Source organism: Apiospora kogelbergensis (genome assembly GCF_038363985.1).
Source record: "Apiospora kogelbergensis strain CBS 113332 chromosome Unknown utg000007l_segment0_segment0, whole genome shotgun sequence".
Classification (NCBI taxonomy): Eukaryota; Fungi; Ascomycota; class Sordariomycetes; order Amphisphaeriales; family Apiosporaceae; genus Apiospora; species Apiospora kogelbergensis.
The window spans coordinates 60,426-75,153 of record NW_027117424.1 but is presented as its reverse complement, the minus strand read 5'-3'; the positions used below and the strand labels follow the sequence as shown (position 1 = coordinate 75,153).

At 51.0% G+C, this 14,728-nt stretch overlaps 6 protein-coding genes across 6 annotated transcripts; 4 read left to right on the top strand and 2 right to left on the bottom strand.

The window, feature by feature from the left end:
- Positions 1–146: 146 nt before the first annotated feature.
- Positions 147–989, top strand: PG998_010373 (uncharacterized protein; the record flags this gene model as incomplete). Its single annotated transcript, XM_066877189.1, has 1 exon — positions 147–989. One exon carries the CDS (start codon positions 147–149, stop codon positions 987–989), a length of 843 nt encoding a protein of 280 aa, XP_066726243.1.
- Positions 990–4,661: 3,672 nt separating this feature from the next.
- Positions 4,662–5,257, top strand: PG998_010372 (uncharacterized protein; the record flags this gene model as incomplete). The annotated part of the gene is made up of 2 exons (XM_066877188.1): positions 4,662–5,100; positions 5,169–5,257. The coding sequence occupies 2 exons, from the start codon at positions 4,662–4,664 to the stop codon at positions 5,255–5,257; spliced, it is 528 nt and encodes a 175-aa protein (XP_066726242.1).
- A 2,429-nt stretch (positions 5,258–7,686) lies between these two features.
- PG998_010371 (uncharacterized protein) lies at positions 7,687–8,334 on the bottom strand (the record flags this gene model as incomplete). The annotated part of the gene is made up of 1 exon (XM_066877187.1): positions 7,687–8,334. The coding sequence occupies one exon, from the start codon at positions 8,332–8,334 to the stop codon at positions 7,687–7,689; it is 648 nt and encodes a 215-aa protein (XP_066726241.1).
- Positions 8,335–11,192: 2,858 nt separating this feature from the next.
- PG998_010370 (uncharacterized protein) lies at positions 11,193–11,858 on the bottom strand (the record flags this gene model as incomplete). The annotated part of the gene is made up of 1 exon (XM_066877186.1): positions 11,193–11,858. One exon carries the CDS (start codon positions 11,856–11,858, stop codon positions 11,193–11,195), a length of 666 nt encoding a protein of 221 aa, XP_066726240.1.
- Positions 11,859–12,731: 873 nt separating this feature from the next.
- On the top strand, positions 12,732–13,433 carry PG998_010369 (uncharacterized protein; the record flags this gene model as incomplete). The annotated part of the gene is made up of 3 exons (XM_066877185.1): positions 12,732–12,808; positions 12,856–12,949; positions 13,104–13,433. 3 exons carry the CDS (start codon positions 12,732–12,734, stop codon positions 13,431–13,433), a joined length of 501 nt encoding a protein of 166 aa, XP_066726239.1.
- Positions 13,434–14,159: 726 nt separating this feature from the next.
- On the top strand, positions 14,160–14,417 carry PG998_010368 (uncharacterized protein; the record flags this gene model as incomplete). Its single annotated transcript, XM_066877184.1, has 1 exon — positions 14,160–14,417. One exon carries the CDS (start codon positions 14,160–14,162, stop codon positions 14,415–14,417), a length of 258 nt encoding a protein of 85 aa, XP_066726238.1.
- Positions 14,418–14,728: the final 311 nt, after the last annotated feature.

The window sequence follows — 14,728 nt, the reverse complement described above, 5'->3', positions numbered from 1 at the left end:
CCTGTCGCGAGGGGCGACGGTCTGGACGGAGCGATTCGATCCCTCACGCTGCTCCTCTCAGACATGAAGAGCCCGGGTCTTCCTCTAGTATGTCGGGATTTTGCCATTCGGAACATATGCTGACTGTAGCAAAGTGCATAGATGCAATGCGCAACCTTTGCACCAGGGCCCCCGAGGGGGCGCGCTGGCTTTCCACGCAGATAACGCGTGAGCTGGCGCGGGTCGATGCGAGGCCCACGGATCAAGCCTCGGATCATGTGTTGCCGAAGACACTGAAACGAACAAGAGCCTCGGATCAACCGTCTAAGCGGATGCATAGGGCCGAAGAGCCTCCCCAGACGCCTGCTGATGTGCCTCACAAAGATAACAGGCCGTCGTTCGAACAGGATTCTCAAGTGAGAGAGCGCCAGATCAAGCGATTGCGTCGCGAGAACATTACGCTAGTTGGCCGTCTCCACGAAGCTCTCCAGAAAGTGGATGAGCTACATCATTGCGCGAGAGCGGCAGACCCGACATACACGCGCATCCTCAATCACGAGAACGTCGTCCTCAGGAAACAGCTGCTTGCTATCGAGACTGCTCGCGAGGATTCTGGTCTTATCAGAACCGGCAGTCTCGGCCCTAGCAAGAAGGACATCAACGCCAATCTCGAAGTGATCGAGGATTTGATTGCTGACGAGTGCGCCTCGCTTAGCTTGTTTGGTCGGGTGCTGGACCAGCCAAAGGAAATTACGAATTCAGTGCTGTCCCAGTTGACCAGCACTCTCTGTGGCTTGGATTTCGAATCCTTCGTGGCATACTGCAAAAAATATCGCATTGATATGGCCATCGTCCTCAGGTCACTTGTGGCCGCAGCACTTTGGGTTCTTGTATGGAGACATCCGCTTGAAGAGATAATAGCTGAAGAATCCCCGATTCTACGTCATTACAAAATCCAGGTATCAGCAATATGTAGGTCCTGGCTCGAACTCCAATGCGATAGTTACTAGGCTGACAATCCAGATGGGCCCCATGCTCTCCACAAAGTTGAGCTCCTTGCCTACAATTCCTTGGTATCAGAACCTCATTTCGATACCCAATTCGTTGCCGGCCATACAGAGAGCGTATTGGGTTACATGTGCCATATCCTTGAGCCTCTATTAGACTCCGAATCCAACCAACTAGGCAGCAATGAACTAAAAATTTCAGACTCAGCACTACTAGATCTTTTCTTAGATGTCACGACGCGCACCATTGAACTAGCAGCGAAGCTTTGCCTGACCGATAGGCGCTGCATTTGGAGATTCTTCCAGCCTGGGAGCATCTTCGATCCGCAGACGATGAAGCTTGTGGAGTGGACAACATCCGGGACAAGCCGTCGGGAAAAAGGAAGCCCCCAGCGGAGACGTTAAGACGGTCCAGTTGTGTATTTTTCCTACCTTCTATATGAGCAAAATCCCGGGAAGTCGGGCCAGCCCAGGTGGGAATGGACACACCGCCACGAGCGCTTCGGATGACCTGGGTGAATTCCAACTTGTCGCCAAAGGTTTAGTACTTATTCAATAAATATTTGTGGCCTTCGAGGCAGGAAAGCGGGAGAAAGAGGGGCAAGGGGGAGGGGCAAAATATTCTGTGTTGTTCATATTCGTATACAGAGTCGGCCGTTTTCTTTGCATATCGGTGCTGAAGGCGCTCGGACGTGGTAGAATTTCTAGGTTAGTCAACAAATCTTCGTCCACAGCATATGACCCAACTGATCAGCTCTGATTGCTGGCAGGTGCATCATAATCACGAACTGGGTTTGGGGGACGAGGCAGTACGTTCCAACCCCTCGCCGGTGCCAGCATATCGTCCTTTTCGTCGCCAGCACCCTCGCCGCTAGGACACACGTCGACGTGCCCTTGTTGGTGCCAGCTCCCTCGTCGTTGACTGTACTATTACTGCAAGCATCATTTAGTTTAGACAATTGCCAGGCTCGGAGGGAAAAATGGTATTCCGTGTACTCAAATATAGGTGGGGTTTCTCCCCGATAACGTCAACGCTATCGATTATACCTTGGTCACAATTGGCGTATCTCAACGGTTTGGTATTTGTAGCCACACCATTGCTATAGATGAGCTATTCGTGGCATGTAAGCTATTTTGGATAAATCTCGATGCGCTCTGAAGACTGACTGTAAAATACTCACCACCGAAAATGGCGGACTTCGAGATAATGGGTATCGAGGTAACCACGAAAGCTGCGCCAACCAATGCTGTGGTAAGTACGAACCTCGCAGTCTTTGTCAATTTGTTTTCCAATATCCGTGAGAGCTGATACACATTTGGATTCGGAAGTAGCGCGACAGACAACTTCAAAATAACAAATGCGTGGAAGTTCGAGCTTTTTTTGGGACGCTTTTGAGAGTCTCTTACGAAGTGTTTGGCTCATGGCGAAGTTGAGAGGCGATGTTATCTCATAGTAAGGAAGACGTGTCAGGCAATAGAACTATATGCAAGCGAAGCTGCTTCCAGCAAGGTGTATGTTATGCGCACCCAGAGCATTCCATATTCTAAACTGAAGGTATTTATAATATATCCTCTATGTTCTTTGCATTCCCAAATGAAGCAGTGTGAGTGTTGAATTGTATTGACTCCCAGTATTTGCAAACTAGTGTCAAAGGGGGTGTTATCGAAAGTACTACATCCCAGCACCAACCTCTCGAAATGCAACACAAGCTGGCTAGTCAGCGATGCGTGTCGGTGTGAAAGGTTGACTATTCGCGAGATGAAGTTGGGCTGTGGAAAATGGGTGGGAGGCCCTGGCCCAAAACCCCCCAATGACACATGATCATACCCGGAAACCATCCTGCCAGTGAAACTAGAGGATAAGGCCTACAAGTTACTTGGGCGCGAAACCTTGCTTTCCATCAAGGTATGAGCCAGGATATTTGATAAGACCTCAAGTTGACCTCCGGCCCGTACCCGGCTGATCCTATTCGTAGATTAGGAGCAAGATATCAATGGGAAGGCGGCTGCAGGGCGGCTGTAACTAACGAGATTAAGCTAACCTATCTTTGTATCTATACTTTCAGTTATACCTGCCCTTCTTTCGTATCTGTTCCAGCCTCGGGGGCCTCTCTTTGGTCGCTATACCAGAAGTTAAGGGATATTTGCCAGGGAATAAATATGTATAGGATGCTTCTAGTGACTGGCAGTGCACAGTCGATTATTGAAGTACAGTCTGCTCTGTAACTGCATTCACGCCTGATGAGCAGGCGCTGATACTATTACGAACAGACTAGCGGGCTGCCTTGAGATGAGGGACGTAACGCTATCATGACCTCGCTAAGGCTCTCTCTTGGAATATTGGTCCATATCATTGTATGCCGTCCGATATGTACCTGCCGCCTGAGAGGATGGTCTACCTTGTTAGTTGGCCACGTCTCGTTCTCGGTAGTCTGGCAAGTTGCCAACCTGGTCGTGTCTCGCTTGTCCAACTTCATGAAGAGTACCAGTCATAATTTCATCCCCAAGGCGCCACGCATTTGCATTTCGAACAAACACCAGTACTCTTTGGTACAGCGGCTGCCATGGACCGGTGAAGCCGGATACTGATACTAATACTAATCCCTACCTTTGTACCGGCTTGAATCCGGCTTGAGAGACCATACAGTACACATAAACCTAGAACACGTATCGACCTTGAAGCACGCGTGTTTGATGCAGGACGCAACCGACGTTCATGGGTTTCCACCGAGGTAGACCTAGACTACAGGGGTAGTTTTATCTGCTTTCTCGCCGCTCAACATGTACAGGTTTCTCTTTCACGCCTGGTTTGCGCGCAATGACGCCCGAAATATCGTCCCATATTCAAATCCTACCCCGGTTGCCATCTAGCCAAACGTATTGCAAGGTGGATTTAATGCGATCAGCGATTCACTGCAGTCTTCTGCCAATACATGAGGCCCTAGGGGCCTGGTTATCATGCATACACGACCGGTAGAAGAGGTATGAAAGACTGCAGCCTGCAGCTACCGCTCGGAAGAGGAGGAGGTTCGCCTCGCTCAATCATTTGGGTATGAGGCATTTTTTTGTTTGTGCATACCTAGCTAATTGGGCGAAAGGGGGCGCCTGTGGTGCCTGGTTTCCGCGGATCTCGTGGCCGTCCTTGGGCATGCACACACCGAGTACGCGAAGCGTTCGTGTGTCTTCAACATGAAAGGCTCGCCTAGAAAACGGTGAAACCCCTGCTTTGGACAGGGGCAGGTGCTAGGTACGTGATATGCGGTGTGTTGAGGGGACCAAGGCATCCCAGCAGTAGATTCTACTTGCAAGCTCTGTTACATAGTCCTACTCAAGGTGTGACCGCTTTAAGCGGTACAGCCCCCAGGGCGATGACTAGAAGGTGCTAGGGCGTAATGCCTCGCCGTGTTGGAACCATTAGCTAGGTTCTTGGCAAGAAGAATGCTATTGTGAGGCAGACTGACCACAGGGGCTAGATCATGATGAGAGCCACAGGATTTGAGTAGTTTTCGGGCAAATACTGAGTCTATAGCTATAAAAGGGCGAGATATCTCATTTGCCTACTTCCCCTCTATTCATCAACATCTACCCCCTATCTTGTTATTTTACACTTCACTCTTGTATTGAGAGCCTAGCCATTCCCATATTTCAGTGCCAAACGGCAACAACACCTTCGCTATGGGATCTCGTCTAGATCATTATGATGGCATAGATGAGCCGCGGCAAAACCTCGATACATCGAGGGACGCTTTATTTGTGGCCATGAAAGAATTCAAAAACGGAACCAGACAATCCCCCACCCCCTCCCTAGACGGTCTTCTCGACACTATGCGCCGTTTCAACGAGTGTATGAAATTATATCCTGATATGAACACAACTTGGATCAGTGAGCGAATGATTCACCTCGAGATTCTGATCCAGTATTATTCCTGCGTCGGCGACAAGATCTCTCTCAACGATAAAATTGAAGAATACATCGGCACGCCTTGGCCCACTACAGCTTCATTCGCCAAGTCCTGTCTCTCTAGCTTACGATGTGATGGGTTCGCCGATGAAGCGAAGAAGCTGACACCCGCACTCAAATCAAGGTGTCGTACTTGGGATTGGAGCCTTTACTGTGAGACGGCTTCCTTCCTACAGCGAGTTATAGCATGTTACCATCACGACATACACTGTTGGCGTCAGATTTTGATGACTGGGAGGCTACAGCCACTGAGCCGCGAAGATCCCGAGAGACTGGCCGTGTTCAGACAAAAGAATTTGGGGCGAGTTAAGTTGGACTAGGTGGATAGTGGCTTGGTAGTTTCATTTTGTACGCTCATTAAAGGAAGGCAGTGTGCGATGTCTTATTTCTCTTTGCTTAGCCAAGTAGACGAGGCTTCATTCGAAATTTCATACTAGGTACCTACTACATTGATGTTTAGTAACTTTACTGGGTGAGAAATAGGGGTTAAACTACTATAATTGGTGCATTTCTTACTCCCTGTGAAAAAGTCCCAACCTAGGAAGGCCTTGAAGCGACACGTGCGCCATGTTCCTAGACCTATTGCCAGCCCCCTAATTGTGTTTCCAATCTAACTACTCGAACCTATTGCCGTTCGCCATAATACAGCATCGAAATTGAGCTGTTCATCATCGAGTGGCTTCAATGACTGGTTCAAGGTCCGAATGCCCTCGCCCCCTTCACACTTCGACCATTTCCGACCCAATTGCCGATCGAATGAACGGTTCCGGGTCTAAATTCTTCTAATCAACAGTACTTCATGATCCAACACTTCGTCCCATCGCCAAAGTCCCACTCTTCTTTCTGGCCACTTCCTCCTAATGTCTGGCGACGCGCGGATTTTTCGATGTCGACTCCCAAAGGGTGCAACTCTTTTCGAACTCGAGATCGAGACAGATGGTAAAACAAAATGGAAGGGCGAGGAAAATGTGCAGCGCGAGCACGAATTGCTCCTATACAGGTTTTGGGATGAGCAAGGGGGCCGAGAGAAAAGCTTAGAACAAAAGCGCATTCGCTCTCTGAAGTACTGCGTCTTCAAGATACTCGGATACAGCTCCAATGAAACAGCGTACAATGTTCAATGGGTAAGGTACCCACCTACGGACACACCTTGGGAGGCAGAACAGAAGATACAAGAAATCGCGCCAATCTCCGATCTTCGGTTCCAACGCGATCCTCAGAATCTGAATCTTTCTGACTACGTCCTATAAACCTTTGGTTACCTAGACGACTTTGGCCTTCAATTTCACATTATCCGGGCCATGCAGCCTCAAACTTCCCATGATGACGGGGGCGACCGACAATGGATGCTATAGGCGCGATGTGGAAGCATCACCGGCGGAACCGGCCTTGCTATATATCAGCCCACCAAGCCCCGCTTCCTATCCAGCGCTCTGGAGCCAGAACAGTGTCATGCAGACCGACTTACTCCTGGGTGAATCCACGTCAACAGTCTGGGCTACGACATATCGGTGAAGCCTACAAGGCCATTTCGAGCCTGCGAAGGGAAGGAAACAACATCACTTCATCTCTACCGTCTCGGGCCTATTATTGCCGACTGTGTATTCAAGCTCGCCTAGAGACTGAATCATATATTTCAGGTCTTCCAAGTCTCCCTCCATATCGTTCTCGTCATCGTCATCGTTCAACTTCGATATAAATCCTGGGTGCTCTTTCATCACTATGTGGTCTGCAGAGACATACCACCGAACCAGCCATGGGTTCGCATTCTGTTGACTGCCTGGTCTTCTTTGAGGCGTACCACACCTCTCGCAGTCATGATGCCTCGACCATTTCTCCTATGGTCAGTGGTCCAATAGTTCTCCTTAGACCAACTAACTGTCGCAGATCTACAACCCCCCTTTCGCTGCCCTACTCCGTTTTCGGATAGAGGCCGACGGTGTATTGCCGTCACTGGCCGACTTAAATGACCCCAAGCCCTGTTGCGACTACAACGCCGACTTGTAATCCCCGGAGCTTGAGCTAAACTACAGGAGTCGAACATGGGATTCCCTTGTGTATCATAAGATGTATTCGGATTCTGAGAAGAGCTGTTGTTGTAAAATGCCGTAAATCAAGCGCTGCTGTCATACATAGCCCCATGCTGGGACGATGCCACTGATGCCGCTGGGGAAGCATGCATCAATTGCGCGCTGAAAGAGCTGTGGTCCATCCTATGGCCATCGAGCAGTCCACTGCTGGGCATGCCGCTGCTCGGGAGGACCGGCGTATTGCTCCTGTGGCTCTCGCTAAGAGATGATATAGATCCATAGCTGTTCTGTCCGCTACCGTTAGTGTCGTAACTATTGTTAGCTATCGTGATATACCGCCGCGAGGGCATTTGCACCGAAGGGAAGTTCGGCGGCTGTGCTGGCTAACGAGAGGTTTCATACCTATAACCTGGGGGTGGGTGAGTAAGAAAAACCGGCGGCGGCGGTAAATTATGAGGAGTTACGGCATACGAATTGGGTTGCTGAGAGTAACCTGTAGCCCATCCTGTTTGGTAGCCCTGATGTACGTTGGGCACGGACATGGATAGAGAACCACCGTACGGGTTCATGCCGAGCGGAGTATGACCCTGGGCGATGAGCACTGTCATCTGGTTGTCCGTGGTTAGCTCGTGGTTGTCGACCGGGGCGCGGAAGTTCCCATCCGAGATCAAGGCAGCGCGTGGCGTGATGTGCTGCAGCTCGGGGGACTCTAGGGGGTGCGTAGTTTCTTTTGAACTACATCTTCGATGTTGTAATACGAGACGAGGTGATACTGTACGCCCTTGTACTGCACACTGATCGTCTTCTTTACCAGACCATCTGGCTTGAACTGGTAGCTGTCCACGAGAGATCCCACCAAGGCTCTCTCGGCGTCCTTGTTGTTACTTGGCGCATCCGAATACTGGGAAGCTAAGCCGCCCATGTTCATACCACTGAAGCCAACCGAGTTCGCCCTAGAGTTGGCGGTGGGTTTCGATACTCCATTGGTGCTCTTGTTGTCCTTCTTCATGGCCCTCTTCTTCTCGCCTGGTTGGAAAGGTTTGTCAAGTTCGCGGTACAGCAGGAAGTTGCCCAATATGCGGCTAGGGCTCCATGGGACGCCATCGGTCCACCGCTTGATGCCGCTCGAGTGCTCCTCGTAGATGAAGACGTTGCCGCTGTGAATCAGGCTCGCTCGCTCTCGGTCATGTGGCCGACGAGGTACGCGAGAGATGTGGCCAGTGAGACACGCCTCGAACAGAACAAGGGCGTCCATCGTCGAGCTGATGTAGCCAACAAATGTTGGCTGTAAAGTGGCCCCAGCCGATGTGTGGTGATGATGGTGAGCCATCGCTCCTCTCGCCACTATGTCCGACATGATGGTAGCTTGGAAGATAGGACTCGACTGATACCACGACAGCAGGAGCTGTTCAGAGAAACTTTAGAGGAGAGCAAGCTGTATCTATCTAAATATTTCCACAGGAGGTTGACCAAAAGGTGATTCTTTTGTGACAAGGGAAAGTATATACCTTTAAGAATTACAAGCCTGAGTTTCTGGAGAGGCAAGTTGGTGAACAAGAAGATGATGGTTCGAAAAAGCCCAGCACAAGTATAGCCCCTGGTACGTTCCTAGGATGCCCAAACAGAATTAAAGTGCCGAGCCGTCAAAGTCAAGTCGTGATGTGATATAGGTGAAAGTGCAAAGAAAGATGTATGCCAGGCCGTTTTAATGATTCTTGTTCGTGAGCTCGGTCTTATATTAGAGACCTGGGACCTTGACCTAGCGAGTCGAGAGAGGAAGATAGATACGCAGGTGATAGTAACGGTAATTCGCGGCTCACACGTGGTCCGGGGTTCTTCTACAGCGTACAATAGTAGCCACCACCAAGGAGAAGGGGTAGTGCGTGAGTGATTGAGTGAGCGAGCGAGCGGGTAAACGGGTGAGTAAGGTGCTGCTGCGGTTGTTGGGCTCTGTACCCGGCTAAGGGGCTGTGATGCTTGCGGGTGTATGTGTGTAGAAGGTAAGTAGATGTATGGGGGGTGTGTGTGTGGAAGGTAGATGCATGGGGTGTGCAAGATTGTCGCTGACGTCCGAAAGATGCGCTGCAGGGCGACTTGGCTTGGATATGTCAATGGAGAATGCGCAGGACTCGAAAAAGGCTTTCTTTGTGCGGCAAAGCACGTCACTAGATCAGCGGGCTGCCACGGCCCAAGAGTGCCGAGTGAGGTTGTTAGACTTGAACGAAGAAGACAAAGAAGGAAAAGAAAGTTGATAGGAAAGAAAAGGGAGTATTAAAAGTAGCTGCCTATGAAGACGAGGACGATTGGGGTTTTCTACAAAGGCAATGCAGGGTGCATTGCTTGCTCGTTGCTGAAGAGCGACCGGGTAAATTATCATTGCATACCACGCACCGCCCTTCCCTGCTACCTTCATACAAGTACCCTGCCTAATTGGTATTTCATTGACAGGCCGAGCGAAACAAAACGGCGGTTGCCTTCCTCCTGAAGGGGTATACGAATCGCGCGATGCTGTATTCAAGGCGATCAATGCCTGGTCGGCGGTTCTGGGTGCGTCTGGAACATGGTTTGCCACTACTAGATGACGGGATTGGTCTCTATTACTTTCAGCCCGTAACTAGACGAAGAGCCGAGTAGTTGGAGAAATTCAGCGGCATAAGCTAACCCCCCTGTCACGGACCATCTCATCACGGACCACCGCGTTTTGCCCTACGAACGCGCTCATCCTAGTTTGAATGTTCTTGGATTATTTCACCAATTTAACACTTCAACAGTTCTTATCAATACCAATCTATTCGCATTTTTTCCCTCTTGATCAGGATGTCGTCTTTTGATCTGCAGCAGCGCGCGCACGCTGCCGTTCGCGACGTAAAGCTCGGGATGGCTGTTCGAGAAGCAGCGCGAAAGTGGGATACCCCCGATCGTATCTAAACCGCCGCCTTAGTGGTATTCCTACCAGAAGGGAGACCTACGCCAACCAGCAAGCCCTGTCACCATTACTAGAGGCTCAATTAACGCACTGGGCCGTTGGTCAGGCCAGGCTAGGCTTTGCGCCGGCGCTTACCAAGTTCCGGCTTATGGCTCAGCGGCTAGTCAACGCTTCTGGAGCCTCTCACACCATAGGAAAGGAGTGGCATGCGCGCTTTTTGGCCCGAAATGAAGAGGTCAAGACCACAAGATCCAAAATCATCAACTATAGCCGGGTCAACGGTGCTACCGTGTCGAATATCCACATTTTTTTCGACAGGTTTGATGCCCCGGAGCTGGCTAATATCCCCCTGAGAGGTACTACAACACAGACGAGATGGGCATCGGTCAGGGCGTGGGAGGCGACCATTGGGTCATTTCTGAGGCCGCTAATCACGTCGCTTTGAAAAAAGACATCGAACGAGGCGAATGGATTACTGCCTTGGAGTGTGTGGGCTATAATGGGGTGGCCCTCCCGCCGCTGGTCATTTTCAAGGGGGCTGATGTCCAAAGTCAGTGGTTTCCCGACGTAAATCGTGGTCTATTTGAAGACTGGCGATTTAAATGCTCTCCTAAAGGGTGGACTAGCAACCCCACAGCTTTGGATTGGATAAAAGACATCTTTATCCCCCATGTACGCGCTTGTCACGGGAACAGATGGGTGGTTTTGATCTGTGATGGCCACGATTCACACACCAACGACGACTTTCTATGGCTCTGCTTATCGAACAAAGTATGGCTGGTCTTCTACGAACCACACTGCAGCCACGTAGTACAGGTTTTGGATGTAGGAGTCTTTGGGTTACTCAAAAGAAAGCTGAAAGTCTTCGTCAGGGATGGTCCAAACGCACGCCTTGGGCTTAAGCCCTCCAAAAGGACATGATCAATGCATACCGGCAGGCTAGGATTGACGTACTGACTCCGAACGTGATCAAAAATGCCTGGAGAACGTCAGGAATATGGCCGCGGGATCGTGAGAAGCCTCTATCATCGAGATATGTCATCTTGGAGGATGTAGGTGTTGCCCGGGAGCAAGGCTGTAAACAACCAAACCAACCAAACCAAAGAGCCAGATGTGATTTGGTTGATGCTGACTAATGAAAGCCCTGGTTTGATGGGTTGAATTAGCTCAAATTGTTGGTTTGATGTGATTTGGTTGAATATGGTGGACGAATTCAGGGGTATCGTGAATTTTACCGGCGCCGCTGAATTTATTGCCCCTGGCACCGGTACATAGGCTCGCCGTCGCCCCTACTCGCAGCCTAGGTATATCCCGGGCCGCGGTTCCCCTTCCGCTACCCATTTGGTGACGTGGGCGACCTGCTGATCGTAGTCCATACGCTGTAATGCCTCGCTTTCCAGCCGCTCTGCGGCTGAGACGGCAACCGGATCGACTTCCCCATCCAGCAGGATGCCTGCCCGTAGCCAGGATCGAAGTGCCATGCACTGACCGACGATCGCAATATCGAGGCTGCTCCGTAGCGGGTTAAGCAGCATGCCGGCGGCCGAGAATAAGCGCTCGCACTCAGCCGACATGGCCGGGATGGTAAGCGTATCTAGCGCCATCTGCGAAAGTCTGGGGTATTTGGTTCTTCTGGCGCGCCAGTAAGCGATGGGATCGGTAACGTACTGATCAAATGGGTCGGGTCTTTCAGCTATCCAGGCTTCCATCTCGTCATCGTTGATTTCCAACGCCCGGTCGCCCTGCAGCTGACCCTGCTGTAGAAAGGCGTCTACCTCGTTGATGCGGCAGGCAGCCTGGGATGGTGCAAAGCCGGTTGGCGTCGGGGCAGATGGGATAAGGTCAGGGGGGTAGGACGGGTCTTGTATTCCCTCTCCCAGTGGCTTTTCACGATGGCCTTGGCCTTGGCTAGCCAGTCGGGGTGACGGTCCCAGAAGTGTGAAATCTTCGCCCATCCGTAAGCAGGATGAAAAGCAAGTGACGCGTAATAGAGCTCTAGTAAGCCCAGTATCCTGAGTGAAAAGATACATACGCTTACTAAGAAGTAGTGCCCTTGAATGCATCTGTGGTGTCATTCCAGATGGCTGTTCGAGATGGTGATATGCCGGGCGCTCGTATCGACGACAAAGAGATCATGCACCTAGCCAAGACACTGGCGATGGCCGACATACTTTGCGTGGCTATGTTAAGTGCACTATCTATACCATGATTATAGCGCCGCTAAGTGTAGCGCAGGTTGCGCCAGGGGTCTACAGGTATCTAGAAGGTACAACTACCAGGCTGCACGATTGTCCTGATCCCTGGCACCAAGAGTCTGTGTCTGTGGTTAAATATGACACAGCAACATCAGTCCAACGGATGCAATCTTGGGCACACTCAATCCAGGCCCACGCCGAAAATAAGACCTTGGATGAGTGGCGATCTGAGCTGCGGCACCCCATACACGGAGAGAATGTGTCACACCCCGAATGTCATGAGATAATTGCCGTGCGAGATGACCCTTGAGCGAGGGAATGGGCACCGATAATCCAGGAGGTTGTCTCTGACTACAATAATATCAGATACGGAAAACGCCGTTTCACAAGAACTATCTGGGGGATAGTGAATATACCCGATTGTGGGGCCAGCTCTTCACAGGCGCTGTGAGACTGGAAGACCAACATCGCGGTGAGGTAGTAATCAGTTGGATGGAATCATTGAAAGATGCATCTGATGCGACAGGAAGAGCTCTCGAAAGACTCATAACTCAAAGAATACGCGATGTCGACGGACCGGTGACGCACACTATCAAGAATCGTGCTTTGATTCTGGAAAGAGTTTGGCGCAAAATGGATCATCGGTTCCGTTCAAAATCGGTTCTGAAGTACAGGAGCCGCTGGCACGAGTATACCTGGAGCGAGACCTGGTACGTGTCGCTTTACCAATGACCGAACATTACCTAAATCTGAATAGGGACAAGCGGGAAGAGCGAATAATGCGTGCACTGCATGACAGCTCAGATATGCAGAGCCAAGCCGCTAAGGAGTCGTTACCGTCTCCTGGAAAAGTACGCCGGCAGCTGGTATCCTGAATCCGGGGAAGAGCGATCCACTGACTCTACGCATATTGACTAGGCCCTCCTCAAGATGTCTTCAGCACACTTGCACGCCATAACTGGCCTTACGATCCTGGCTGCCGCGGTCCCTGCCATGATCGGTTAGGCACATTCTGAGTCCGCGCCAGGAACGGCCGAGGATGCCGATTTCTGGTGGCTGCTGACGGGCATCGTATTCCAGTTTCTGAGTCTTTCAATGTTTGCGGTTATGTTATCGGAAACTTCACCGACCATGATGGGTCGGCGCTGGATATACGCGTACATCTTCGTTGGCATGTTATCGACGACCTCGGCATTTCCGCTGTACCTCTGGGTTTCGGTCCGATACAGCTCTGCTGCTATGTTCTTGAGCAGCGTCGACACTGCCCTACTTCAAGTGCAAGTTTCTTTGGCTGGGTTACCTATCGCCCCCGAGGAGAAGAGCAAGGAGGATTAGAACGACCCTCCCTGTACTTTCATGATCGGAAACCCTTTGGACGGAACAAAATCTGTACATCGGTCGCATTGGTTGCCTTACCTTGGGTTCTGGTTCAGTGGTCCAGCAGGGGCTGGGTGTGTGGCTGGGTGCCATTGATGACGCTGGGCGTAGGCGAGGTTCTTCACGAGATATATGATCAGTAACCTGACCGCACGGTTCTTTTATTTATGTTTCTAGGCTTCCCTCTGATCCAATGCGTAGAGGAGATATTAAGACTAACAGTGCGCAATTTATCGCACCGTAGACTTTGATTAATAGATAAGGTTCAGTCAAAAGCCTCGTGGTGTTTGGCGAACAGGCAAGGGATAAATCGCATTCACATAAATCATGTAAGTGCCACGTAGCTTCGCACATGCATACTCTTCTGTCTGTCTAAATAAGGAGCCCGGCTAGAAGACAGTCCCTTGTACTGTGTAACCTCATCAACGATTCATTCCATCAACATCTTTATCGTGTGTAATTACGGCTGTAATGAACCAACCCGTGCAAGCCCACGCCCGTTTTCTGTCCAGGGATCTTCTTCTCTTCCTCCTTCTTCTTCCCTCTCTCCCTCCTCGTCTGCGGTACTACTGATACTGCTCCGCACGCCCCTTCTGACTGCCAGCTGCAGTCGTCCCTGTTACTTACTAGCAGGTGATGGCCCCGTAGTTGTTCTTGGTCGCCTCCCACCAGGTGGACTGGACCATGCCTTGGGTGCAACCGGTGGCGGCCTGGAAGCGCCACTCGAGAGTGCCACCGGACCCGCCGCACCAAGTCTCTGTAGGCCCTCCGCAGTCAGAAAAGTGCTTCAGGTTGTCCCAGAGGCCGCCGCAGGTGCCCGCCGACGACTCCACGCCGCTATCGGCCTTTACGACGTACGACCAGGCGAAGCCGCCGGATGACTCTCTGCGCTCGCAGCTGGCCGCGGCGTGGGAAACGGCGGGGGGCCAGGGCGAGGACTAGGGCGGCGGCGGTGGCGGTGAAGTGCATGGCGATGGTGTTTTTGGTGATGGTGATTGGTTGGAAAAGGGTGTGGGTTGACGAGTCTGAGAGGAAAGGGCAGATCAGTATTGGTTTGCAGGGTTGCGTTTTCGTGGATACCTTTCCTAGCAAGGTGATTGGAGAGATGTATTAACTTACCTTGGGAGATAATCGAGAGACTAGGATTTGTTGCAAGTGAAGTTGATGTGTCTGGAGAGTTAAGGGTGGGAGAATTGTGAAGAGAGCTCATGATATCCAAGAAACTATATATAATGCACTTACGGCGCCAAGAT